Source organism: Pelobates fuscus, chromosome 1, assembly GCF_036172605.1.
Source record: "Pelobates fuscus isolate aPelFus1 chromosome 1, aPelFus1.pri, whole genome shotgun sequence".
In the NCBI taxonomy this organism is placed as follows: Eukaryota; Metazoa; Chordata; class Amphibia; order Anura; family Pelobatidae; genus Pelobates; species Pelobates fuscus.
In genome coordinates, this window is record NC_086317.1 from 93,447,636 (window position 1) to 93,473,920 (window position 26,285).

Here is a 26,285-nt window from a genome sequence, read left to right on the forward strand (position 1 = left end):
TGTGCACACTTCCTTTCAGTCCCCCTGGAAACCGGAACCTGAAATTTAAGTTCCAGTTCCGCGGTGCGCGCTGTGAAGCCGGCCCACGCTTCAAGACAGGTAAGTAAATGTAGGATATCGGCGTATAACACGCACCCATGATTTTCTCCCTATTTTCAGGGAGAAAAAGTGCGTGTTATACGCCGATAAATACGGTACATAACAAATCCACTAATAGAAATACGTTTGATACACCTTTTATATGTAACCATAGTGGCAACAACAATAAAATTAATACAATTATTAAAAAATATTGGCCTATCCTAAAAGAAGATCCTCTATTAAATAAAATTCTACCTCATAATCCTAAAATGGTCTATCGAGGATGTAGAAATCTTAAACAGATTTTAGTGAAAAGTAGTTTTAAAACACAACCTACAGAACATTTTTTTAAACAAAAATAAAGGATTTTATGGATGTGGATCTTGTCTTGCTTGTAGAGAAACTAATAATATAAAAAGGCATATTACTTCTTTTACATATAAAGATAAAAAAGAATTTGCTATTAAAGACCAGCTTACTTGTTTTTCAAAAAATGTGATTTATATTTTAAAGTTTCCTTGTGACTTAATCTATGTTGGAAGAACTATTAGGTGTTTACATGTCAGAATTGCAGAACATGTACGCAATATAAAAAAAGGTCTAGAAACCCATAGTGTTTCACAACACTACAAAACGTATCATAATAGCAACCCAAGAGACTTATTCTTTTGCGCAAATAAATGAGTACAAAAGAATTGGAGAGGTGGAGATTTTAATAAGAAAACAGGTGAAGAGGAAATGAGATGTATTTATAATTTTAATACACTTATCCCGAATGGTTTAAACCAGGATTTTGAACTATGCCACTTTTTATGCTAATTTTTAATATTCAATATTCTATGTTTTTTAGTTGTGTATATTCCATCGGTAAAAAATATTTTTATCCCTAATATTTCTTCCCATGTATCTTTTATCAATAATTTATTTTTACCATATTATCTCAATAAGAGTGGCAATATACATGTTTCTGCCCATCACTTCCATTCTTATTATTCTATTGTCTTGCTTTTTTAATCTAGTACACTTTATTTGTGTGTGTATATATATATATATATATATATAAACTGCAAATGTCCCGCACTCAATGTACCGGTCTTGTGCTTGCCTCGGTGCTGCCTCAGCCTTCAATATATTCAAATGGAAAGAGTGCACTCAAAGGTCTTCTTAAGGATATAAACAATTTATTTTGCCAAAATTTCAAAAGACATACAAGTCGACGTTTCAGTCCTCGTGGGACTTTTTTCAAGACAATGAAAGGCAGGAAAACAGTGATTTAAATATGCATTACAGGTGATTTGATTGGAGAGTAAATTATATGAAAGAGAGGCTGTGCAAACGTGGAAAAGATTGTTCAACTTTGAAAGTAGGGATTAACCCCTTGGGTGCCTAAAGTAAAAAAAGCCCGACAGTGATTGTGGTTACGGCCAAGCATCTAATAATCTGCACTCGCAGACATATTTTAAAATTCAAGGATGAGAACTAAGAAATACTGCGGCCACCTTAATTTGACTAAAAGTTTAAGGATCTTTTTGAATATTTTAACAAATTTGTTAAACTATGTTAGACAATATTTTGCATTTGCTACATTTTTAACGCTAACATACGGTGGCTGCATATAAATTGGAATTCCCAATATAAAACGAAACATATTAACAAAACTTCAAAGTATGTTTGAATACCCCGCCAGGGTGCTATGTATATACTTAATAGTTTTATGGCCATACAGTCTATAGAGACTAACAGGAGCAACCATCAGCCAACATATTCTAGAAAAGATTAACATATTCTAGAAAAAATAATATGGATAATGTATAGTTGAAGAAAGTCTCATAGATAAATCACCCATTTTTCTTTAACCTTTAGTACAAATATATCGATATATCAATTGCTATGCTCTTCTTTATCTTTTCGGGGTGAAGCAGCTGAGTGGGTTAATTTCATTAAGACCCCCCGGGGACAAAGTTCCTAATGTAAAGATCCAGAAGGCTTCTCTTTGAAGAAGTAAGACATCTCTGTCACCTCCCCTGTTCGGGGCCGGAACATGTTCAATGCCCATGAATTTCAATGTGGGCAGTGTGTGTCCTGCTTCCAAAAAGTGTTTGGCTATGGGGGTGGTTGCTATGCCACTTGATAACGCAGTCCTTATAGTAGATCTGTGTCCCCTCATGCGCTCCCTAAGGTCATTTGACGTTTTACCGATATACATGAGTCCGCATGGACAGATGATACGATAAATTACATGTGTAGTGGTACACGTGATCCTTTGCCTTATCTTGTATTCTTTGCCTGATCGAGGGTGGTAAAACACTTTACCCGGGGTCATACTATTGCAAGCCATGCATTTCAAACAACGATAGCAGCCTGGGTTTTGAACAGATTGTTGTGCCATAGATATATCTGTATGAACCAGGTAGTCTCTTAGGTTCCTATTTCTCCTATAACTAATCATAGGAGTGTTTTGAAATATCGTCGGTAGTGTTTTATCTTTTTTAAGAACCTCCCAATTGTGTCTTATTTTCTGGGACATCTCTCCCGATAGTGAATGGAACGTTTGAGGGAAAATCATTCTATTTTGGTTATTTTTGATTTTAGGACCGTCTGTGTAATTTTTAAGTGCTTTCGAGTATGCACCCTCCAGCAGTTGTCTTGGGTATCCTCGTTGTGCGAACTTTTCAAACATTTCTTGTACCTGATTTGCTGCTTTTATAGAATCAGAGTTGTTCCTCAGTATTCTCATGAACTGAGATACCGGTAACGATTTTATAAGGTTGGGTGGGTGGTGACTGCTGGCGTGTAATAGCGTATTGCGATCAGTTTCCTTGGCAAATAAAGTATACCCCAACTTGTTATCTTCTATGAAAATTCGAAGATCCAAGAAGTCAATTTGTTGATTGTTAATTTGATGGGTAAGTCTTACTGGTGAGTCCAGTTGATTCAATGACCCTATCATATCATGGAGGCTTTGTTCATCACCTGTCCATATGATGAGCACGTCATCGATGTACCTTAGGTATTTCAAGATATAATGACCATATTTTTGAAGTATGTGTGTCTGTTCGTATGCATGCATGTATGCATTGGCATACATGGGTGCCATGGGGGCACCCATCGATGTTCCGGATATTTGTATATAGAATGCTTTTTCGAAACGAAAATAATTGAGTGTAAGACATAGTTCCAATAATTCAAGTATATATTCAATCGGGGGCTCTATACGTTCTTGGTACTGTGTTAATACTTGGCGCATCGCCTGAATTCCCTCCTCATGGGGAATAATGGTGTATAAACTACTTACGTCTATGGCTGCTAGGTAGACTCCTTGTGAGGGAAGTTCTATAGAGTTTAAGGCTGTTATGACTTGCGCGGAGTCCTTGACATAGGTAGGTAATGACATTACTGGTTTTTTAAATTTTGCGTCTAACCATTTCCCTATGGGTTCTAATAGTCCCCCGATCGCCGATACAATCGGACGTCCTGGTGGGCACTCCAGATTTTTATGAACCTTAGGCACTGTATATATGATCGGGCACCGAGGATGGGTTTCAAACAAATATTCATATTCCGTAGTGGTAAGGAAACCTGCTTCTAAGCCTCTTTGCAGTGTCTGTTGAACAACTTTACTAAATTCGTGGGTGGGATCTATTTGAGTATATTCATAGACTCTGGTATCTTTTAGTTGTTTAAGGATTTCCTCCTTATAGTCGTCATATTGTTGGACGACTATTGCGCCTCCCTTGTCCGCTGGACGTATGGTAATGGACATATCTTTAGCCAGGCTGTTTAAGGCTTCTCTTTCGTCTTTAGATAAATTCGGACGTCTTTGGTTCCGGGTAGTTGTAACTTTCATAGTATCAAATTTTAACATTTGTGAGAACGTTTTTAATGTAGGGTTTAGGTTGGAGGGGTCAAAGGTGCTTCTCATTTTGAACTTTTCACTGTTCTCCTCACTTTGATGTTGTTGATTAGAGCTTTTGAAAAAATCTGCTAAACGGAGTTTTCTGTTAAATTGAAATTGCTCAATTTCCCATTGGAATTTATTAATATTAGCAGTCGGAACAAATGAAAGTCCTTTATTTAGAAGCATAATTTCTGTAGTGGTAAGGTTCCTAGTGGATAGATTGATAATAGGGTTAACTAGCGTCTCCTTGGCGGTCGTCCCCTGTGTCCAGTGCCTTTTCCCTTTCTGTCCCCTCCTGGTGTGATTTTGATGTTTGGAGGGCGCTCTGTGCCTTGGTGGTTCCCACTTGCGGTTTCTCTCACCAGACCAAGTCCCGGTTCTAAAAAAGACGTATTGTATGGTGCTGTGGTATTAGAGTAAGCCCCCTCTCTTTGCGAATCCTTATAATCAGAGTCAGAGGCCGACTCTCCCGATGTAAAGTCGACAGTAGATGCAATTGGTTTTCTAATTCTAGGCTTGTAGGTTCTATATGCGGGTCTGGTGTTGTCTCCTGATAGCCACCTGTATACTCTATGCTCTGAGTAATCGGCTTGTACTTTGGTAAGTTTTTCTCTTTTGAACCTGACCAAATCGTTTTTATATTGTTTCAAATCCTCTGTTAGTTTTTGAATCAATGTATCACAGTTGGGTGCTGTTATTGTAGTTGTATGCAGTACTTCATAATTTGAGATTTTAAATTTAGTAATTTTTAATTCACGACCTACCTCCTCGATCACCACCAGCATCAAGTCCAGGGAACACTTGTTTAATATACCAATCCACTTCCGACACACTTCAGGGTTGTTTCTTCCAATAGTTGGAACGTTTTTGATCCGAAAACCTCTAGGGATTTTTTTCATGCGGTAATAGTCGGATAAGTAGGTGGCATGTAGTTCAAGATCAATTTGTCTTTGTTTAAGTTTAAGCAGATTTCTAATAACGTCCCGAGGTTCAGTAGATACTGGTAGGTCCGAGTCTGTTTGCGGCCATAAAATAGCTGCAGCTTCTGCTTCTGTGTATTGCAATACTTCTGCGTGGTCTACATATGCTCCGGCTCTGGTCAGGAATTCCTCCATAGATCAAATCCTTGAAAACGATATAACTCTCCTAGGTCTGGTGCGTGGATTGAGCCCTGGCTTGACAGGCTCGCCGTAATCAATACAAACTGCAAATGTCCCGCACTCAATGTACCGGTCTTGTGCTTGCCTCGGTGCTGCCTCAGCCTTCAATATATTCAAATGGAAAGAGTGCACTCAAAGGTCTTCTTAAGGATATAAACAATTTATTTTGCCAAAATTTCAAAAGACATACAAGTCGACGTTTCAGTCCTCGTGGGACTTTTTTCAAGACAATGAAAGGCAGGAAAACAGTGATTTAAATATGCATTACAGGTGATTTGATTGGAGAGTAAATTATATGAAAGAGAGGCTGTGCAAACGTGGAAAAGATTGTTCAACTTTGAAAGTAGGGATTAACCCCTTGGGTGCCTAAAGTAAAAAAAGCCTGACAGTGATTGTGGTTACGGCCAAGCATCTAATAATCTGCACTCGCAGACATATTTTAAAATTCAAGGATGAGAACTAAGAAATACTGCGGCCACCTTAATTTTTAAAATATATTTTAAAATATGTCTGCGAGTGCAGATTATTAGATGCTTGGCCGTAACCACAATCACTGTCAGGCTTTTTTTACTTTAGGCACCCAAGGGGTTAATCCCTACTTTCAAAGTTGAACAATCTTTTCCACGTTTGCACAGCCTCTCTTTCATATAATTTACTCTCCAATCAAATCACCTGTAATGCATATTTAAATCACTGTTTTCCTGCCTTTCATTGTCTTGAAAAAAGTCCCACGAGGACTGAAACGTCGACTTGTATGTCTTTTGAAATTTTGGCAAAATAAATTGTTTATATCCTTAAGAAGACCTTTGAGTGCACTCTTTCCATTTGAATATATTGAAGGCTGAGGCAGCACCGAGGCAAGCACAAGACCGGTACATTGAGTGCGGGACATTTGCAGTTTGTATTGATTACGGCGAGCCTGTCAAGCCAGGGCTCAATCCACGCACCAGACCTAGGAGAGTTATATCGTTTTCAAGGATTTGATCTATGGAGGAATTCCTGACCAGAGCCGGAGCATATGTAGACCACGCAGAAGTATTGCAATACACAGAAGCAGAAGCTGCAGCTATTTTATGGCCGCAAACAGACTCGGACCTACCAGTATCTACTGAACCTCGGGACGTTATTAGAAATCTGCTTAAACTTAAACAAAGACAAATTGATCTTGAACTACATGCCACCTACTTATCCGACTATTACCGCATGAAAAAAATCCCTAGAGGTTTTCGGATCAAAAACGTTCCAACTATTGGAAGAAACAACCCTGAAGTGTGTCGGAAGTGGATTGGTATATTAAACAAGTGTTCCCTGGACTTGATGCTGGTGGTGATCGAGGAGGTAGGTCGTGAATTAAAAATTACTAAATTTAAAATCTCAAATTATGAAGTACTGCATACAACTACAATAACAGCACCCAACTGTGATACATTGATTCAAAAACTAACAGAGGATTTGAAACAATATAAAAACGATTTGGTCAGGTTCAAAAGAGAAAAACTTACCAAAGTACAAGCCGATTACTCAGAGCATAGAGTATACAGGTGGCTATCAGGAGACAACACCAGACCCGCATATAGAACCTACAAGCCTAGAATTAGAAAACCAATTGCATCTACTGTCGACTTTACATCGGGAGAGTCGGCCTCTGACTCTGATTATAAGGATTCGCAAAGAGAGGGGGCTTACTCTAATACCACAGCACCATACAATACGTCTTTTTTAGAACCGGGACTTGGTCTGGTGAGAGAAACCGCAAGTGGGAACCACCAAGGCACAGAGCGCCCTCCAAACATCAAAATCACACCAGGAGGGGACAGAAAGGGAAAAGGCACTGGACACAGGGGACGACCGCCAAGGAGACGCTAGTTAACCCTATTATCAATCTATCCACTAGGAACCTTACCACTACAGAAATTATGCTTCTAAATAAAGGACTTTCATTTGTTCCGACTGCTAATATTAATAAATTCCAATGGGAAATTGAGCAATTTCAATTTAACAGAAAACTCAGTTTAGCAGATTTTTTCAAAAGCTCTAATCAACAACATCAAAGTGAGGAGAACAGTGAAAAGTTCAAAATGAGAAGCACCTTTGACCCCTCCAACCTAAACCCTACATTAAAAACGTTCTCACAAATGTTAAAATTTGATACTATGAAAGTTACAACTACCCGGAACCAAAGACGTCCGAATTTATCTAAAGACGAAAGAGAAGCCTTAAACAGCCTGGCTAAAGATATGTCCATTACCATACGTCCAGCGGACAAGGGAGGCGCAATAGTCGTCCAACAATATGACGACTATAAGGAGGAAATCCTTAAACAACTAAAAGATACCAGAGTCTATGAATATACTCAAATAGATCCCACCCACGAATTTAGTAAAGTTGTTCAACAGACACTGCAAAGAGGCTTAGAAGCAGGTTTCCTTACCACTACGGAATATGAATATTTGTTTGAAACCCATCCTCGGTGCCCGATCATATATACAGTGCCTAAGGTTCATAAAAATCTGGAGTGCCCACCAGGACGTCCGATTGTATCGGCGATCGGGGGACTATTAGAACCCATAGGGAAATGGTTAGACGCAAAATTTAAAAAACCAGTAATGTCATTACCTACCTATGTCAAGGACTCCGCGCAAGTCATAACAGCCTTAAACTCTATAGAACTTCCCTCACAAGGAGTCTACCTAGCAGCCATAGACGTAAGTAGTTTATACACCATTATTCCCCATGAGGAGGGAATTCAGGCGATGCGCCAAGTATTAACACAGTACCAAGAACGTATAGAGCCCCCGATTGAATATATACTTGAATTATTGGAACTATGTCTTACACTCAATTATTTTCGTTTCGAAAAAGCATTCTATATACAAATATCCGGAACATCGATGGGTGCCCCCATGGCACCCATGTATGCCAATGCATACATGCATGCATACGAACAGACACACATACTTCAAAAATATGGTCATTATATCTTGAAATACCTAAGGTACATCGATGACGTGCTCATCATATGGACAGGTGATGAACAAAGCCTCCATGATATGATAGGGTCATTGAATCAACTGGACTCACCAGTAAGACTTACCCATCAAATTAACAATCAACAAATTGACTTCTTGGATCTTCGAATTTTCATAGAAGATAACAAGTTGGGGTATACTTTATTTGCCAAGGAAACTGATCGCAATACGCTATTACACGCCAGCAGTCACCACCCACCCAACCTTATAAAATCGTTACCGGTATCTCAGTTCATGAGAATACTGAGGAACAACTCTGATTCTATAAAAGCAGCAAATCAGGTACAAGAAATGTTTGAAAAGTTCGCACAACGAGGATACCCAAGACAACTGCTGGAGGGTGCATACTCGAAAGCACTTAAAAATTACACAGACGGTCCTAAAATCAAAAATAACCAAAATAGAATGATTTTCCCTCAAACGTTCCATTCACTATCGGGAGAGATGTCCCAGAAAATAAGACACAATTGGGAGGTTCTTAAAAAAGATAAAACACTACCGACGATATTTCAAAACACTCCTATGATTAGTTATAGGAGAAATAGGAACCTAAGAGACTACCTGGTTCATACAGATATATCTATGGCACAACAATCTGTTCAAAACCCAGGCTGCTATCGTTGTTTGAAATGCATGGCTTGCAATAGTATGACCCCGGGTAAAGTGTTTTACCACCCTCGATCAGGCAAAGAATACAAGATAAGGCAAAGGATCACGTGTACCACTACACATGTAATTTATCGTATCATCTGTCCATGCGGACTCATGTATATCGGTAAAACGTCAAATGACCTTAGGGAGCGCATGAGGGGACACAGATCTACTATAAGGACTGCGTTATCAAGTGGCATAGCAACCACCCCCATAGCCAAACACTTTTTGGAAGCAGGACACACACTGCCCACATTGAAATTCATGGGCATTGAACATGTTCCGGCCCCGAACAGGGGAGGTGACAGAGATGTCTTACTTCTTCAAAGAGAAGCCTTCTGGATCTTTACATTAGGAACTTTGTCCCCGGGGGGTCTTAATGAAATTAACCCACTCAGCTGCTTCACCCCGAAAAGATAAAGAAGAGCATAGCAATTGATATATCGATATATTTGTACTAAAGGTTAAAGAAAAATGGGTGATTTATCTATGAGACTTTCTTCAACTATACATTATCCATATTATTTTTTCTAGAATATGTTAATCTTTTCTAGAATATGTTGGCTGATGGTTGCTCCTGTTAGTCTCTATAGACTGTATGGCCATAAAACTATTAAGTATATACATAGCACCCTGGCGGGGTATTCAAACATACTTTGAAGTTTTGTTAATATGTTTCGTTTTATATTGGGAATTCCAATTTATATGCAGCCACCGTATGTTAGCGTTAAAAATGTAGCAAATGCAAAATATTGTCTAACATAGTTTAACAAATTTGTTAAAATATTCAAAAAGATCCTTAAACTTTTAGTCAAATTAAGGTGGCCGCAGTATTTCTTAGTTCTCATCCTTGAATTTTAAAATATGTCTGCGAGTGCAGATTATTAGATGCTTGGCCGTAACCACAATCACTGTCAGGCTTTTTTTACTTTAGGCACCCAAGGGGTTAATCCCTACTTTCAAAGTTGAACAATCTTTTCCACGTTTGCACAGCCTCTCTTTCATATAATTTACTCTCCAATCAAATCACCTGTAATGCATATTTAAAAAACTGTTTTCCTGCCTTTCATTGTCTTGAAAAAAGTCCCACGAGGACTGAAACGTCGACTTGTATGTCTTTTGAAATTTTGGCAAAATAAATAGTTTATATCCTTAAGAAGACCTTTGAGTGCACTCTTTCCATTTGAATATATATATATATATATATATATATATATATATATATATATATATATATATATATATATATATATATATATATATATATATATATATATATATATATATATATAGTTTCTTTTCCAACTTGGTATGTGTCTTTAAATTTACGTTGGTGGAACGCATTTGCGTTCCACAGCCGGCATATCCGCTTGTATCTGATATGGGAGGCGGATGTGAGCGCTCAATGGAACGCATGTGCGTTCCACGAACAATACATCCGATCACATGATCCGCCAAACAGGAACAGGACGGCGAAATTTACCAAGCGGAACCGGAAGTCATTAGTTTACACCGGGTGGAACGCAGGATGCGTTCCACAGAGAAAAATACCGCGAATGCACAACAAATGGACGGATATAAAAGAACCACAAGAACTTTGATGTACAACACACACCAACTGAGGAAGCCTATTAGGCGAAACGCGTTTTGGGGACTATTGGACTTTAATATATGCTTTTGTTTTTTATCTAACCTGTTTTTTGGAATAAATTATATACTTTTATAGAATTTTCAAGTATTTATTATTCCTTACTACTCTACCTGAAAACCTGAAAATCCTTTCCATCATCTGGAGTGGGGTTTGGATCTCCCTTAAAGGATCCTATTGATATCCAGACCAGAGCCAGGTTACTTTATGGCTCTATTTTTGTGAGTGTGCTATCTACAGATATTGGATTTACTCTATATTTTAAAAGATTTATCTGCACTATTGTGTTTCCCTCTGTTTCTGTTTCAGCTTTGTCAGCTGTATTTTGAAGAGAGGGAAGTATTTTACAGCTCCACCTATTTTTTTTGTGTATATCATTATATGTATGTGTGTAGGTGAAGGGGATACCTCACTAGGTGTTTGAGCTGTTTACACTACTTTGGGACATACTTTCCCTTATTGTTTGTTTCAATTCTGTGCATAATTTACATCTGTCGTCAGCTCACATTGCCAACAGACATAACAGCTGCAAGGGAGAAGCTCTTGTTTTCCCTCTCTCCCTCCCACCCACACTGAGGGAAGTCCTCTCACCGCCCTATACCATCCATGAATTTTGTAATTGTCTCTCCTGCTCCATTCCCTCCCCTTGCGGGCTCAGAGCACGTGCATGCATTGAGAAGCATTAGGCCTTTGATTGGACCTTGATGCTGCTCCTGTGACGTCATGGGATTGAGATAAGTTAAGCTCCTCTTATTATTATTATTATTATTATTGCCATTTATATAACGCCAACCGATTCCGTAGCGCTTTACAATGTTATGAGAGGGGGGATGTAACTATAAATAGGACAATAACAAGAAAACTTACAGGAACAATAGGTTGAAGAGGACACTGCTCAAACGAGTGTACAGTCTATTGGAGGTGGGGTATAAGAAACGTTAGGACGGTAAATATCAATCAAATAGGGTGGGAGTGAAGCAAAGCACTGCCCTAGAGTAGAGAGCAAAAGACAGGTATGTAAGGTAGAGGTTACTCTGGGAGGCCATAAGCTTTCCTGAAGAGATGGGTTTTAAGGCCCTTCTTAAATGATTGAAGACTAGGGGAGAGTCTGATGGCGGTAGGCAGGCTATTCCATAGCAAAGGAGCCGCCCGTGAGAGGTCCTGCAAGCGTGAGTTGGCCGTACAGGTGCGAGCAGCGGTCAGGAGGTGGTCACGGGCAGAACGGAGGGAACGAGGAGGGGCATACCTATGGATCAGTGAAGAATTGTTCAGTGCTTTAAATGTATGGGTTAGTGCTTTGAATTGACTCCTATAGGATACAGGGAGCCAATGTAAGGACTCTTAGAACGCTCTTTGAGCGTTGACTTTGAGGGAAACAGACTAATGCCAATAGGACATTATCCTATATTGTACAAATGAAAGGAGAGACCATTTAATGCAGTGGTTTTGGTATAAGAATACTGTTCCTTTTTTTTCTGACACTGTAAAACATTGCTGTTTTCGAGAAACAGCAATGTTTACATTTTGTCAAAAACCTGCTTCTAGTGGCTAAACTTCCTGAAGATGCAGAGTTCCCATTGTGCTGAAGGGATGCAATAGTCAGAGATATAATGAAAAATAATTATACAGACTTCATGATAATGGCAAGTTGCACGCAGAGTAGTAATTATATGCACCTTAGTTTGTTTGTTTTTGCTTTTTTCGTTTTTATTGCTCTCTTAGGGGTTTTCCTTTCACTCCGTTCGATACAGCTTCTGCGTCATATTTAATCTATAGGTTGCTTTTAGGTTCATCGACTAATGCATTTTGATTAACAAGCCAGCTATTCTCACCAGCACCTTTCTTCAAAATCACTTATGGAGGCATTTTGATTTACCGTATATACTCATGTATAAGTCGATCTCATGTATAAGTCGAGGGCAGTTTTGTGACCAACAATTGTGAAATATGCTATGCCCCGTGGATAAGTCGAGGGTAAAACTTGGGGCTATGAAATTCTGTGATTTTTAGAACTATATACACACTCATACAAACACACTCTGCATTATACACACACACACTCATACAAACAATCTGCATTCTACACACACACTTATACAAACACACACACACTCTGCATTATATACGCACACACTGTGTGTATATAATGCAGTGTGTGTGTGTTTGTATGAGTGTGTGTAGAATGCAAATTGTTTGTATGAGTGTGTGTGTATATAATGCAGAGTGTGTGTTTGTATGAGTGTGTAGAATGCAGATTGTTTGTTTGTATGAGTGTGTGTATATAATGCAGTGTGTGTTTGTATGAGTGTGTGTAGAATGCAGATTGTTTGTATGAGTGTGTGTGTATATAATGCAGAGTGTGTGTTTGTATGAGTGTGTGTAGAATGCAGATTGTTTGTATGAGTGTGTGTGTTTGTATGAGTGTGTGTAGAATGCAGATTGTTTGTATGAGTGTGTGTGTATAGAATGCAGAGTGTGTGTGTGTGTGTGTGTACTGGGTGGGAGGAAGGCATTTTTATTATAATTTTTTTTATTTTAATATTTTAAGTTTTTTTTAATTTTAATATTTTTTATTGTATTTTTTTAAATATTTGATTTAATTTTCGTCCCCCCTCCCTGCTTGTTAGCTTGCCAGGGAGGGGGGCTCTCACTCCCTGGTGGTCCAGTGTATGGGCTGTGTAGGAGGGGGGGCTGACAGTGAGCGGTTACTTACCTTCCTGCAGCTCCTGTCAGCTCCCTTCTCCTCCGTGCAGCTCCTCTGTCAGCTCCCACTGTAAGTCTCGCGAGAGCCGCGGTGACCCTGCGGCTCTCGCGAGACTTACAGTGGGAGCTGACAGAGGAGCTGCACGGAGGAGAAGGGAGCTGACAGGAGCTGCAGGAAGGTAAGTTAATGCTCTCTGCCAGCCCCCCAACAGGACCGCCGGGCTTGTAATGAGCCCGGCGGTCCTTGTCTGTATTATGGCAATGTAAGTTGCCATAATACAGACATTAACTCGAGTATAAGTCGAGTGAGGGTTTTTCAGCACAAAAAATGTGCTGAAAAACTCGACTTATACTCGAGTATATACGGTAATGTGAAACTGCACTGCAGGGCTCTGTAACTATTGTGACAATGTTGAAATATACATAGAAATAAATGGTTTTGGGCAGCAAATAGAGTTAGTGCACAAATAAATATACTATAAAATGTCCAAGGCACTTTAACCCCTTAACCCCTGAAGGACCAAACTTCTGGAATAAAAGGGAATCATGACATGTCACACATGTCATGTGTCCTTAAGGAGTTAAGGACACATGACATGTGTGACATGTCATGATTCCCTTTTATTCCAGAAGTTTGGTCCCTAAGGGGTTAAGCTTATATAGGTGTATATATCCCAAGTTAAAATATAAGGATTTAGTCACAATATGTAGCTTACTGTGTTTTCCCAATATTAAAGTATCAATAAGTGTCCTGTGGTGCTGGAATAAAAACTTGAATGTTTATATATATATATAATTATCCACAACAAAGCAAGACAACCCTATAGTATATATTACTATATGTCCTATATATATTCCTTAAATGTATTTCTAGATTGATTATACTGTGGTTAAAATTATGTTGCATGTTAAGTACTATCAAAAATGCATATTTTAGCCTTTTTCATGTGCTATACTCCAGATACAGTCATGTTAACAGAAAAAAAGAAAAATCTATTCTACAGGCGTAATGGCTACTGTTTATTTTGTTCTCTACCTGTTTTACATTATGCTCAGCCAGTCAAAGGAAAGGCCAGTCAAAGGAATTCTGTCCTATATTGCATATCACAATTTGTTAGTAGTAGTGTTAGTTGGCAGAAAAATATGGGGAAATAATCCAACAGCAGCTTGTTGGTCCAAGGTTTCAGCATTTTAATAAATATATAAAAAGCGTCAACAAAAAAATGCCTCTTATCTGAATAAGGAAACTTGTTTAGTCTACTTGCGCATCTTTTTTTTTTTTTTTTTTATCCCCCTCTTTAGTCAGATTGAGTGCCTCTACATGTTTGGGGGGTTGTTTTTTTTTTTTTTGCAAAGGGTATGTTTGAGATGATTTATTTGCAGAATTTGTTGATTCTATATAATTATATGATTATGTATATGCAATCTTGTTTGCAGTGGCTAGTGGATTTTTTTATTTATAATTATAAGCAGAACTATAAAAGTGGTACTTTCCACAAAAGAAACGAAAATACAAGGAGATGTATTCATACCGTACTTAATATGTTCAAATTAACACCTGATAGAAACCAACAGATACATTCAAGAATTAAATAAACCCAGAAAAAGGATATTGCAATAATGATGATAATGCAAGGAGATTCTCACTAGGCCAGCCTTCCTTGACACAGTTGCACATGACTGCAGCAATTTGCAGAACTCACCGCTTTGAACCTGACCCTTCGATGCATGATGTCAGTAGAGGAAGTCCAACTTCCTTCTTTGCCTTTGTCTCTGTTATGAGATTCTGTACTGACAGACTTGCAAAACAATAGCCACTGATCGAAGCACCCATGTTCATAGTTATATATGAAAAGTCTAAAAAAAATTGTTTAACCAATAGCCTGCCAGAGGAAATAGTAAAGGCTAAAACTAAGTGCTTCTGGTGTGCATAATTTTATCCTATAAGATAAGTATTAAATCTACGAGGCTGCAGCTGAGATTTTCTGTATGCATGACTCATTCGGAGTACAGAATTATGATATAATAAGATTCCTTATCTTTCACATGCTCAGGTTTTGTTTAAATGGACCATTACTATGCCAAGTTAAACTGCACTTAACTCAATGCTCAATACAGATTATTTATTTAATCTCGAAATATTTCAGAATGGGCAGGCTAGGTGGGCCAGTTAGTCATTTTCTGCTGTCACAGTCTGGGGTGTCAAAGTTCTAGCCCCTAAATACCTGTCCTGGAATAGAGAGGTATGTCCACGCTATGGGCATATCTGTGCAAGATAATGCACCTTGGACGTAAAAACCCAAGGGCAGAGTATAGGATATTTGATACCCTACTAACCTCAACATCTGAGGAAAGGGATTTAGGAGTAATTATTTCAGATAATTTAAAGGTAGGCAGACAATGTAATAGAGCAGCAGGAAATGCTAGCAGAATGCTTGGTTGTATAGGGAGAGGTATTAGCAGTAGAAAGAGGGAAGTGCTCATGCCATTGTACAGAACACTGCTGAGACCTCACTTGGAGCATTGTACGCAGTACTGGAGACCGTATCTTCAGAAGGATATTGATACCTTAGAGAGAGTTCAGAGAAGGGCTACTAAACTGGTTCATGGATTGCAGGATAAAACTTACCAGGAAAGGTTAAAGGATCTTAACATGTATAGCTTGGAGGAAAGACGAGACAGGGGGATATGATAGAAACATTTAAATACATAAAGGGAATCAACACAGTAAAGGAGGAGACTATATTTAAAAGAAGAAAAACTACCACAACAAGAGGACATAGTCTGAAATTAGAGGGGCAAAGGTTTAAAAATAATATCCGGAAGTATTCCTTTACTGAGAGGGTAGTGGATGCATTGCATAGCCTTCCAGCTGAAGTGGAAGATGTTAACACAGTGAGGGAGTTTAAGCATGTGTGGGATAGGCATAAGGCTATCCTAGACTTAAGATAAGGCCAGGGACTATTAAAAGTATTTTGAAATATTGGACAGACTACATGGGCCGAATGGTTCTTATCTGCCGTCACATTCTATGTTCATGTTAGCCAAGGATTGCTGGTGGTCTGGTCGGTGATCATTCCCTTATTTGCTGTGGTTTAGGAGGCTGGCCAACTGGGACCAATTGTTTGCCTGTGCTGTGCATCCCTGGCAGCATCAGTAGCATCAAATGCTACTATCATATTCTAAAACTTCAGTGAAGAGACTTTGGTGCACATAGCTCAGGAAAAACGCCACAGCCGTGCTACAGGTGCTGGGGAGGAGGAGCATGTAGTGCGTGTTTGTGTATAGCTGTGTATGTACTAGGTGGACATAGAATATCTTCATGTAGCAGTGTGAGCAATTTTTATACTGTATGTATACTTTTTATTCTCTTCACATTACTGCTGCCCTAGCAATTTTTGAATTGCTAAGCTTTATTAATTATTTTTTTTTTTTTTTTTTTACTTTTGTAGCTGTGTATGGTAGTGTGTAGAGGTGTGGTGAGTACTGATTTGTGTGTGCCGGATTGCATCTGGTAGTAAAAGATCTTTGGCTTTTATGAAACACTACGATGTGGCAGTAGTGCCCTGTTAAATTGACTTTAAGTTTACAGGCTTTGGGTTTTTATTGTATTTTCAACTAGTATATTATAGAATTTGTTTTTAAATAGGGCAAATGAGGACAGCTCTGGTTAGTGCTGAAAGGGTGCATGCCGTCCCTAGTTTTCACCCATTTCCTGTGCCTGATTACTGTGAGGGCAGTAAGACCGCACTCTGCTAGATCACAAATACAGTTCTTAGCCTGGAAAACACGTAAGAGCTGAAATTTTATTACCAAGTGCCAATTACTGACTCATGCTGAAAAGGACATTAAAATTCAAGCCATCATACTCAAAGCTGGACAGTAGGGAGGAGAGAGTTTTCTGTTTGAATTACTCAGTATGGTAAGACAAGAGCCAAACTTGGCAATGCAATACATTATAATTTAACCCCTTAAGGACCAAACTTCTGGAATGAAATTGAATCATGACATGTCACACATGTCATGTGTCCTTAAGGGGTTAATAACTAAAAATATATATTTTTAAAAAGTACAAATAACTTTTAGCCTCTCTTCTTTTTCTCACCTTTTATTTATATCTGTCAGAGGCATTGGCAGAACATTATTGTCAAACTAGGGACGGTATGCACCCTTTCAGCACTAAACAGAGCTGTGCTCATTTGCCCTATTTAAAAACAAATTCTATTTGCCTATAATATACTAGTTGAAAATACAATAAAAACCATAGGCCTGTAAACTTAGTCAATTTAACTGGGTACCACTGCCCTTTTTTTTTTTTTTTAAGGTTTTTAAATTTCAAATACAATAGGGAAGATAATTATAGAAAATGCAATATGGAGAAAGTAGTTTGTAGTGACAATAAACAACATTAATATGTTTTTGGGGTGAGTGGCAAGTATAGAAGGGATACCGGTTATTTTAGTGATTAGGTGTCCATGGGTTGGAAACTTCTAGCCAGGAGGATCAGTTTGAGAGGGTGGCTAGTATGCTGGGCATCCTCTTCTCCTTCAGTATTTAGCAAGGGGGATTTGGGAGTAAATTGACTTGCTTTACTCCTGTGTCATGTAGGAAGTATTAAGAGCAGTGGTTGAGAAGAGAGTTTATACAGCAGGCCTTTCCTAGTTACGAAGACTGGCCTAGGAAGTGTTACTCCTGCTTGCACCCATTACAAGTGGCTGTCTTTCAGGTGTTTTTTGTTTTGTTTGATTTACTGTCCATTTGCTATATGTTTCACTTCCGCAGTGAAGAAGAAAAACAAATATATAGCAGTTTTTGATAAATGTTATAGTAACAAAATAATGACAGATACACTTTATTTTTATGGAAATATTCCTTCAGGATTTATCTTGCGGATTAAACCCTACATTATTAACAAATGTATTCCTTGTTGAGTATTAAAGCAAACAGACAATTATATTTGTTCAGCGATAGGGACAAATAGGGACAGAATATTGAAAATGCAAATCATTAACTTTTTATGTTAGTGGAAAGTTCGACTCAGACTTTGGTTGTTGAATAAATCCAGTTCACTAACCTCTGGAATACTTTTTGTGTGTTTTATATATGTATTCAGAATATCATTCATTTGATATCTATTCAGTTTTTGTACTAAGATAAAGGTTATAAGAATTCGTATTATTCGGTCAATGTGTTAATAGTCAACCAGCCATTAGACAAATACATTAAAGCCTCAAACACACTGTTCCCCTTAGTATACGATGATCTGTCACCTTGTAATGTATGAGGAGATTTAAAAGTTACAATTACTTGGATGGCACCCAACTTTAGTATAAATGGATCAAATAAATTGACTGTTAAGGTGCGCACTATGAATACCCTGTTTCTCCCAGGGCACAGACTACACACTATAATTTAACACAGGATCCTTATTATAAATCCAACAATATATATATATATTCCAATTTGACATTAAACACCCTATCACTAACTAGAAAAATTGCAAGCCTTTCTGTACAATTGCATGGTCATCCAACTAATAAGTACAAGTCCATCAATATACAGAACAACTTGATGAAAAATACATATACACAATGGGTTGCATACCAGTCAGACACGTGCGGGGTGGTCCCTAACTGCAAGAGGAACCCCTGGTTTTAGTCAAACTGTTCTAAACTTCAGAGAACCAGGGAATGACTCTCATTGACAAATAGCAAGGTTGCTCTAATGGTTATGGTGTTTAGATGGCCCATTTGATCTCGTTAGGGGTTTAATGTTACTGTCAAGCAGGTCTAAGATTGCCAATCTTAGGAGCTGCATCTATGTAAAAACCTAACTTGTTCATATCAAGATCTCCATCTTTTTATTGCATATGAGATTTAATGAATGGATTCTTGCGTACCCTCCCCTTTCTAATGAAACAGACCCGTTACTCATTCGGTTGCACTTCTAATGCCATGAATTGTACATTGCACATGTTCAAGAATCGGGAACTGTACTCTAGAAAATCCTGTGATATCGCGGACATCATTGAGATCTTCTCATGCATGTTTAATTCCCATAGACTATTACCTATACATCGCTCAATCTGTGATTGAGATGGGAATGTTGACTTCGTGCCAGCTTTAAAACTTTTTTGGTAGATGGTGGGGTGTGGGAGAGTTACTTGTGCAAATGTTGGTTGAACAATCAAGCATCAGTTTTTAAAGTTAGTTGTCAAACAACTACTGTTTATGTGTAACATCTAAACAAGATCTCACAAGACCACATGATCCTCCCATAGACCGGGCCTTTTTTCCTACAGCCGTCACTAGGGATTGCCCGGGGAAATTACAAAACTTTGACAAAAAGGTAACTCCATCTTGCCGAGCATATGAAAAATACTAAGGCAAAGTAGTCTCTATTTTGTCTCAGTATATCTTTTGACTGCGTTTGCATTTTAGTGAATTTTTCATTTAGTCAATGTAAATATCTCAAAAAGATTTTATCTTGATGAAATATATTTAAAAACAAAACAAAACACAACAACCTGCCAAATTCTTTTAACTACAAAGATGGCTGAGCGGGAGCACACCAAGGGAGCTAGGGAGGGAATTGCTTAAGTTTCCCCTTGCAGATGCACTCCCTTTTTTTCACTCTAACTAGTTTCTTCACTATGCACTTCTAGCTGATGTGAGCTATACATACCAGCATAGGTCTATCCAGTCTTTCTGTTTATCCAGTTGTCATGGGCGTTAGGAGGGTGAAGTAAGCTATCAGCCACTGTTCATCTTTCTCCCATTTCTTGATATTCATTTAGGAGTGACCCTTAGTGAGACATTTCATTTAGCCTAGTTCTCCTCCAGTCCTGCTTTGGTTTACTGATATCAGGGCTTCTTTACCTAACACGCAATCCGTAAAGGGGGTGATTTCACTTTAGTACAGCTCTGACAACAGACGTAAGTTTTGCATAGAAGTAACATTAGGCAGCCTAAGTCACATGTGCCAGGGTGCAATTAGCCCCCGGTCACAAAACTGCAAACATCTCTGTACGGGGCAGCATTCCAAGTAGAAAAGCTACTCCATGACCACTTCTAAAAGCATAAGTGGTCATGGATGTTGGAATAGCTCTTTAAATTAGATTTTTTTTTTTTAATTCTCTGCATTAAATATATATATATATATATATATATATATATATATATATATATATATATATATTTTTTTTTTTTTTTTTTCTATTAAGGAGTTTAAGCTTTGAGAAACCCTGAGGGTTTACAGGTTGGCCAAGATACACGTGACATAGTAGCCAATTCCTGTAACAAAATGTGATATTCCCTGCATCAGAATATGTGAGAAGTACTTATTTGGAATTTCCTTTTTAATATAAAGCTTATATATATATATTATTATATATAATATTTGTGTCTTGTGAAATTTCTTAAATATATCTTGCTATAATTATTATTCTATAGTCAATTTATGAGGTTGATGATCAATCATAATGGCTTTAACGTGTAAAAATTATTTAGGGTTTCCAGCTACTTTCCGGAGAGACTTTTAAACTGTCCTGTAATTTAAACATTGTTTAAAAAATAAAAAATAAAAGTTTACATATGTTCAATGAAAACCTACAATAACATGTTTATCAGGAAGGTTTAATTAGCTTCTGAACACAATACTGTAATCAGATCACAATGTAAATATACCAGTAGTGACTTAGCATAGCAAACACTTTATTGACATAATGGACCAGCCCATATTCTTGCCCATACCTATGGTGAAGGTCAGAGGTTAATTTTACACTGGCAGGCTTTAAAAAAACCCTATGTATTTTAAGACTCTTCTACTTATAAATAAATGACCTTACATTGGCTTTTGCAGCTAAGATTTATGACCTTTTGTGGTGCATGGTTGATATTCATTTATAAGCTTTAAGATTATATAAGTAGTATTTGATAAAGTATATCTATTTTTATGCGCACTAACATTTCATAAATGTAATTTTTCCTCCATTTCCAGGTACCTTTCCAAGTGTTGCCAGGAGAGAGTGTAGAATATTTAGGGAGTGCAAATGATGCGGTCATAGCAGTTTCCAACTACAGATTGCACATCAAGTTCAAAGATTCTGTTGTCAATGTAAGTTTCTCAGTCTACATAGTTTATGAATTGTACATACGCAGTTCTTTTTAGTTATTTGGCTGGGAGTGGGTTGATTAACCCCTTAAGGACCAAACTTCTGGAATAAAAGGGAATCATGACATGTCACACGTGTCATGTGTCCTTAAGGGGTTAAAGAGGCATTCCAGACATTGCATGTTTTATTTTATTACTTTTAAATACGTCATTTTAAAACTTACCGGTATTCCAAAAAAAGAGTTCAACATCACTCTGGAGAGTCTCTTTTTAAATTGATATGATGATTCTGAAATATTATTCTGTCAAGAAGTAAAACTCCGTTTTTTTCCCCAGGTGCCTTTAAGGATGATTGAGACTGTGGAAAGTCGAGACATGTTCCAGTTGCAGATAATTTGCAAAGATTCCAAAGTAGTGAGGTAATGCCATTGTTTTGATTTGTGAGTGGTTTTCATGCTAATTTTTATTTCTCCTCTGTTTCAATTATCCAAATAGACTTGCGTAAAGGGTCATTAACATCTAAATATAAATGGCCTTCATATGAAATGCCATACAGAGAATTAACTGCATATGTAAGCGTTATGAGATTTGCTTGTCAAACATTCTACTGCCACAAGAAACCCTGTTTTGAGAGAAGCAGATAACAAGTCTGAAGAAGAAATACAAAATGTACAATGATTATGCTTTTAGATCGCACATAAATCAGCAGTTATTCAAAAATATTAGATGAGATTTGCTGGTGCTTTATGAATAATAATAAAACAAATAATAATAATGAAAGGTTTTTTTTAATACTGCGTTAAGATGCTCTGTTCGAGTGACGCATGGCATGTTTGTCAGCTCAGTGAAAAATGTCCTGCTCTTTTTTTTTTTTTTTTTTTTTTTTTTTTTAACGGATGAGTTCATTTGTAGCCTTTCCAACAATGAGGACAGATATCCACTGGGGAATGTATCTTCACAGTGGTAATGCTGATTAATGGTAGATAGTGATGTCCCGAACTGTTCGCCAGGAACCGTTCGTGGCGAACGCGGCGGGCGAACATATGCGATGGTCGGTCCGCCCCCTATTCGTCATCATTGAGTAAACTTTGACCCTGTACCTTACAGTCAGCAGACACATTCCAGCCAATCAGCAGCAGACCCTCCCTCCCAGACCCTCCCACCTCCATGACGAAAAGGGGGCGGACCGACCATTGCATATGTTCGCCCGCCGCGAACAAGCTATGTTCGCTGGCGAACGGTTCTTGGCAAACAGTTCAGGACATCACTAATGGTAGACACTATATAGATTTCATCAAAGTAATTTAATTTAATGGGATGAAATAATCTGGTCCTAAACTGCCTGGATGCATGTGTAAATTGTAATTCGTACAAAGCTATTGTGAAATGTGTACATGCTAATCAAAAGAAAACAAAACTTGGGTAAAATATTCTAACATATAATATTATTATATACTCACACACACACACACACACACACTTGCCTAAGATTAGTATAGAGTAGAGTTGTCATGCATTGGCATAAGGGTAGGCCAAAGCTTTGAGAATCTCTTGTCTAGCACCTATGGCACTCGAGGTGCATTTGCACAGCACTCAAGGCTGCCAGAGCCAAAAGGGCTCTGGCCTAACAAGATTCCGAGAGGGACTTCAGATACCTCCTAGTGCAAACCGAGCGGTAAATGGAGGTGGTGAGGGACAATCCTCAATTTACACATTGCAGCACGTAAAGGAAGTGATCTCAGAAAACTTCCTCTCAGCACTTGTGAACAATAATCTGTACCTAGTATAGCAGCCTGCAGCAGCTATTGCAGTACCCTGGCCTTGACCTGTGCCTGGACAGCCTGGTCTCCACTGTACTCTAGGAAATCAAACTGCACTGCTAGATATACACAGAGCTGCAGAAGAAGCTTCCTCCTCATACAAATAATATAAACAGACCAAACACCGTTCCCACAAACACAACACCACTGACAATCCACATACATGCACACAACCCCACAAGCAGACTCTCACATGCATTACCACAAGTAGCACCATACATTCACACCACCGAACACACAATGTGACATGTCATCCACACAATTCCACAAGGAGTCTCCATACACAGCCCACATCCATAGGTGTCCTACACAATACCAAAAACTACTCATTAACATAAAACAGCTTACTTACACACAAATACAATGCTACAGAGCTCTGCAGCACCCAAAAATAACACAAGCAGAAAACAGAAACACACACACCGCCATTTAAAAAAAAAAAAATAGGACTGGCACGCAAAGGGATTTCAAGATCTTGTTTTGGCACAGTACTACTAAAAGGTTGCCTACCCCTGGTCTAACATCTTACTTGTCATGCACATCTCAACACAGAAAACATTCCAATAGTGTTTATCAAGGTGAGTAAAATAGAAAATGTCATCAACAAAAATAGTTGTCTCTCCCTCCTTGCATTTCCCTGCAAGATATTTCTGGATCATAGCGGTGTGCTCTTTTGTATTTTAGAGTACATACGATGTCCACAAATTATGTGGAGTTTCAGGAAGGTACACAAATGTACATACAGTGATTGTATAGAATAAAAATTATATAAACCAACCAACCACTACTCATTTCAATGTTGGTTGTGCAGGTGCTAGCATAATTTGTAGATTGTGATGTTTTGTTTTTTTAATTTTTGTTATTTGATAACTTGTCTGTTGCATAGAGTACAGCAATTGTACCAGTGCAAATAAGAAGACATTAATTTGAGGTAACAAAGTAAGTTACAGGGCGTTTGTGGATCTAAACTCCTGTTAAAGTTTGAATGATTATTATGAAGCTCGACTCTGTTTCACATTGTTTAGTTGATATGAAAGTGCATCCATCAGGAAATAAAGATTACAGTGACTAACAAAGATACTGAACTGGTAACCTGAATTCTTGCCATGTGATAAAAGTGTAACCTATGCATATTTGTTTCAGATGCCACTTCTCCACATTTAAGCAGTGCCAGGAATGGCTGAAACGTCTTAGTCGAGCCACTGTGCGTCCAGCAAAACAAGAAGATCTGTTTGCATTTGCCTATCATGCCTGGTGCCAGGGAGTGTGTAATGACGAGGAGGAGCACCATGTTCACCTTTGTCGTCCAGGCAAGCTTTTACTGTGCTTTAATATGTGGTATTTAACCTGATCAGTAAAGCCTATCAGTGCCCAGCTTCTTCCGATACGTCATACGATTTCACATAGGACAGTGCCAGACACTTCCTCTGTCCAATAATAAATTCTCATCACAGTCTGTTTGTGAATCCAGTGAGGTGTGTTAAATGTACATGAATGCTCTAGCTATCCCTAGTGTATTCCCTTTGGCAATTTAATTCAATATAAACGGCTTCTGTACTGCTGTCCTCAAAAGGGATAACTACTGCATCTTGTTCCTTCAAGAAATACTGTAAAATATTCTTAAAGGGGGTGGGGTGGGGGGAATTATTCAAAATTATGTAAACTTTTTTGTATTAAATAATTAAGCATCTTTTTTTGACCATTCCTTTAGAAAAGAAATGTTTTTTGATATTTCAGCTACTTTGGTTTTGCTCAGTTACCGCAGTTTTAACAACTCTTATTATTACATCTCTACAATGAGTACCCCCCCTCCCCCCCTTCCCCTTATCCTGCTTCTTAAATCCAGAAAAATGTTTCATCAAACCTTTCGGCATAAAATAAAATGATTCTTTATTTCTATTCTGTCAGGAATCACACACACAGCACTCTCCATGTGTTATTTTCAGCAGGTGTTCCTATGAACACAGAAGTTGCTTTCAGTACACTACATCACATTTCTTTACAAAGTACCTGTTTGTGATCTCTTTCCTTTTGTTGTTTCCAACACACGCATGACATCTTCATTGTAAAATGCCTTTTTATCTTAGGTGACCATGTGAAGTTTCGCTTCCAGATGGAATTGGTGCGAATGGGTTTTGACTTGCAGAATGCCTGGAGAGTGTCTGAAATCAACAACAACTACAAGTGAGACAAATGCACACACCTTTTCAAATACTACACATATCAAAACATCATTCAGATCCCTCTGTTCAATATGAATTGCTTGTTTCTCTTTCACAGAAAGGGGCAACAATGTTCAGGCTTGTTTATTTAGAAAAAAAAAATAGTTGGAAACCTGAATTGTTGTATAATGTAATGCTCTGTTGGTGGTCTTTATGCAGTGCTCCTTCTAGCCAGCCCATCAAATGTGATGAGAGCTGGAGCCATTCTTCATTTGTGTTTTTATTATTTTTGTTTTGCGATGGTTAGTTAGATTCAATTTATTCTTGCATTTTGACATCACACCTAAATCAGAGGTTAAGAGATAAATCCATTGTCTGTAAACCTTATCTTTGTTTTTTTTTAGATTAGAGCCCTTTACAGCATCACTAATTAAAGTGGCAGTATGCTCAGCATAATTAGCGGCTCCATTTTAGTCTTCATGATAATGTCAGAAAATCGAAGCTCACCGTGGACTTAGTCCCTAGAGAAAATTGCTTTCTGTGTGGGAGTTTTTTGCTAGAGATAGGCATAATGCTAAACATACTTATTGATGTTTATTGTTTTATCCAATCATTTAGTTTTAAGACAAACAGCCAGTAACTTGGAGGCATCTTTAATGTAATAGTTAGTCATTGCTGTACTTCTTATATTCCTGTATTACTTCCATAATTGTTATTTTTTTGGTAATGTTAGTGTGCCTGCCTTTTGTACATGTCAGTGTTTACAGGGCTGGTAAACAACTGTTGTTGAACCACAATTGCTACCTGACTCGTGCTGTCTAGTAGAACATCACTGACACTGCAGCTATTTCTTATAATGCTCAGAGACCCAATTGGCTGGTTAATCATCATGGGAAATGTTGTCCACTTTTTAATTCTGCACTACTGGCTACTAAAAGGTGACATTTTAATTTGTAAATTGCAGACAAACATCTTTCTGTTTGCATGCAAAGGCTTGTCTGCACATTATCAGCTTCTGACA

At 38.1% G+C, this 26,285-nt stretch overlaps 1 protein-coding gene across 2 annotated transcripts in view; it reads left to right on the forward strand.

The window, feature by feature from the left end:
* MTMR4 (myotubularin related protein 4) overlaps positions 1 to 26,285 on the forward strand; it is an 87,602-nt gene that overhangs the window by 25,823 nt on the left and 35,494 nt on the right. For both annotated transcript variants that reach the window (XM_063450068.1, XM_063450067.1), the window contains 4 exons: positions 21,169 to 21,285; positions 21,619 to 21,701; positions 24,246 to 24,417; positions 25,195 to 25,286. In XM_063450068.1, coding sequence (XP_063306138.1) covers positions 21,169 to 21,285; positions 21,619 to 21,701; positions 24,246 to 24,417; positions 25,195 to 25,286 — 464 coding nt within the window. The remainder of the gene's footprint in view (positions 1 to 21,168; positions 21,286 to 21,618; positions 21,702 to 24,245; positions 24,418 to 25,194; positions 25,287 to 26,285) is intronic.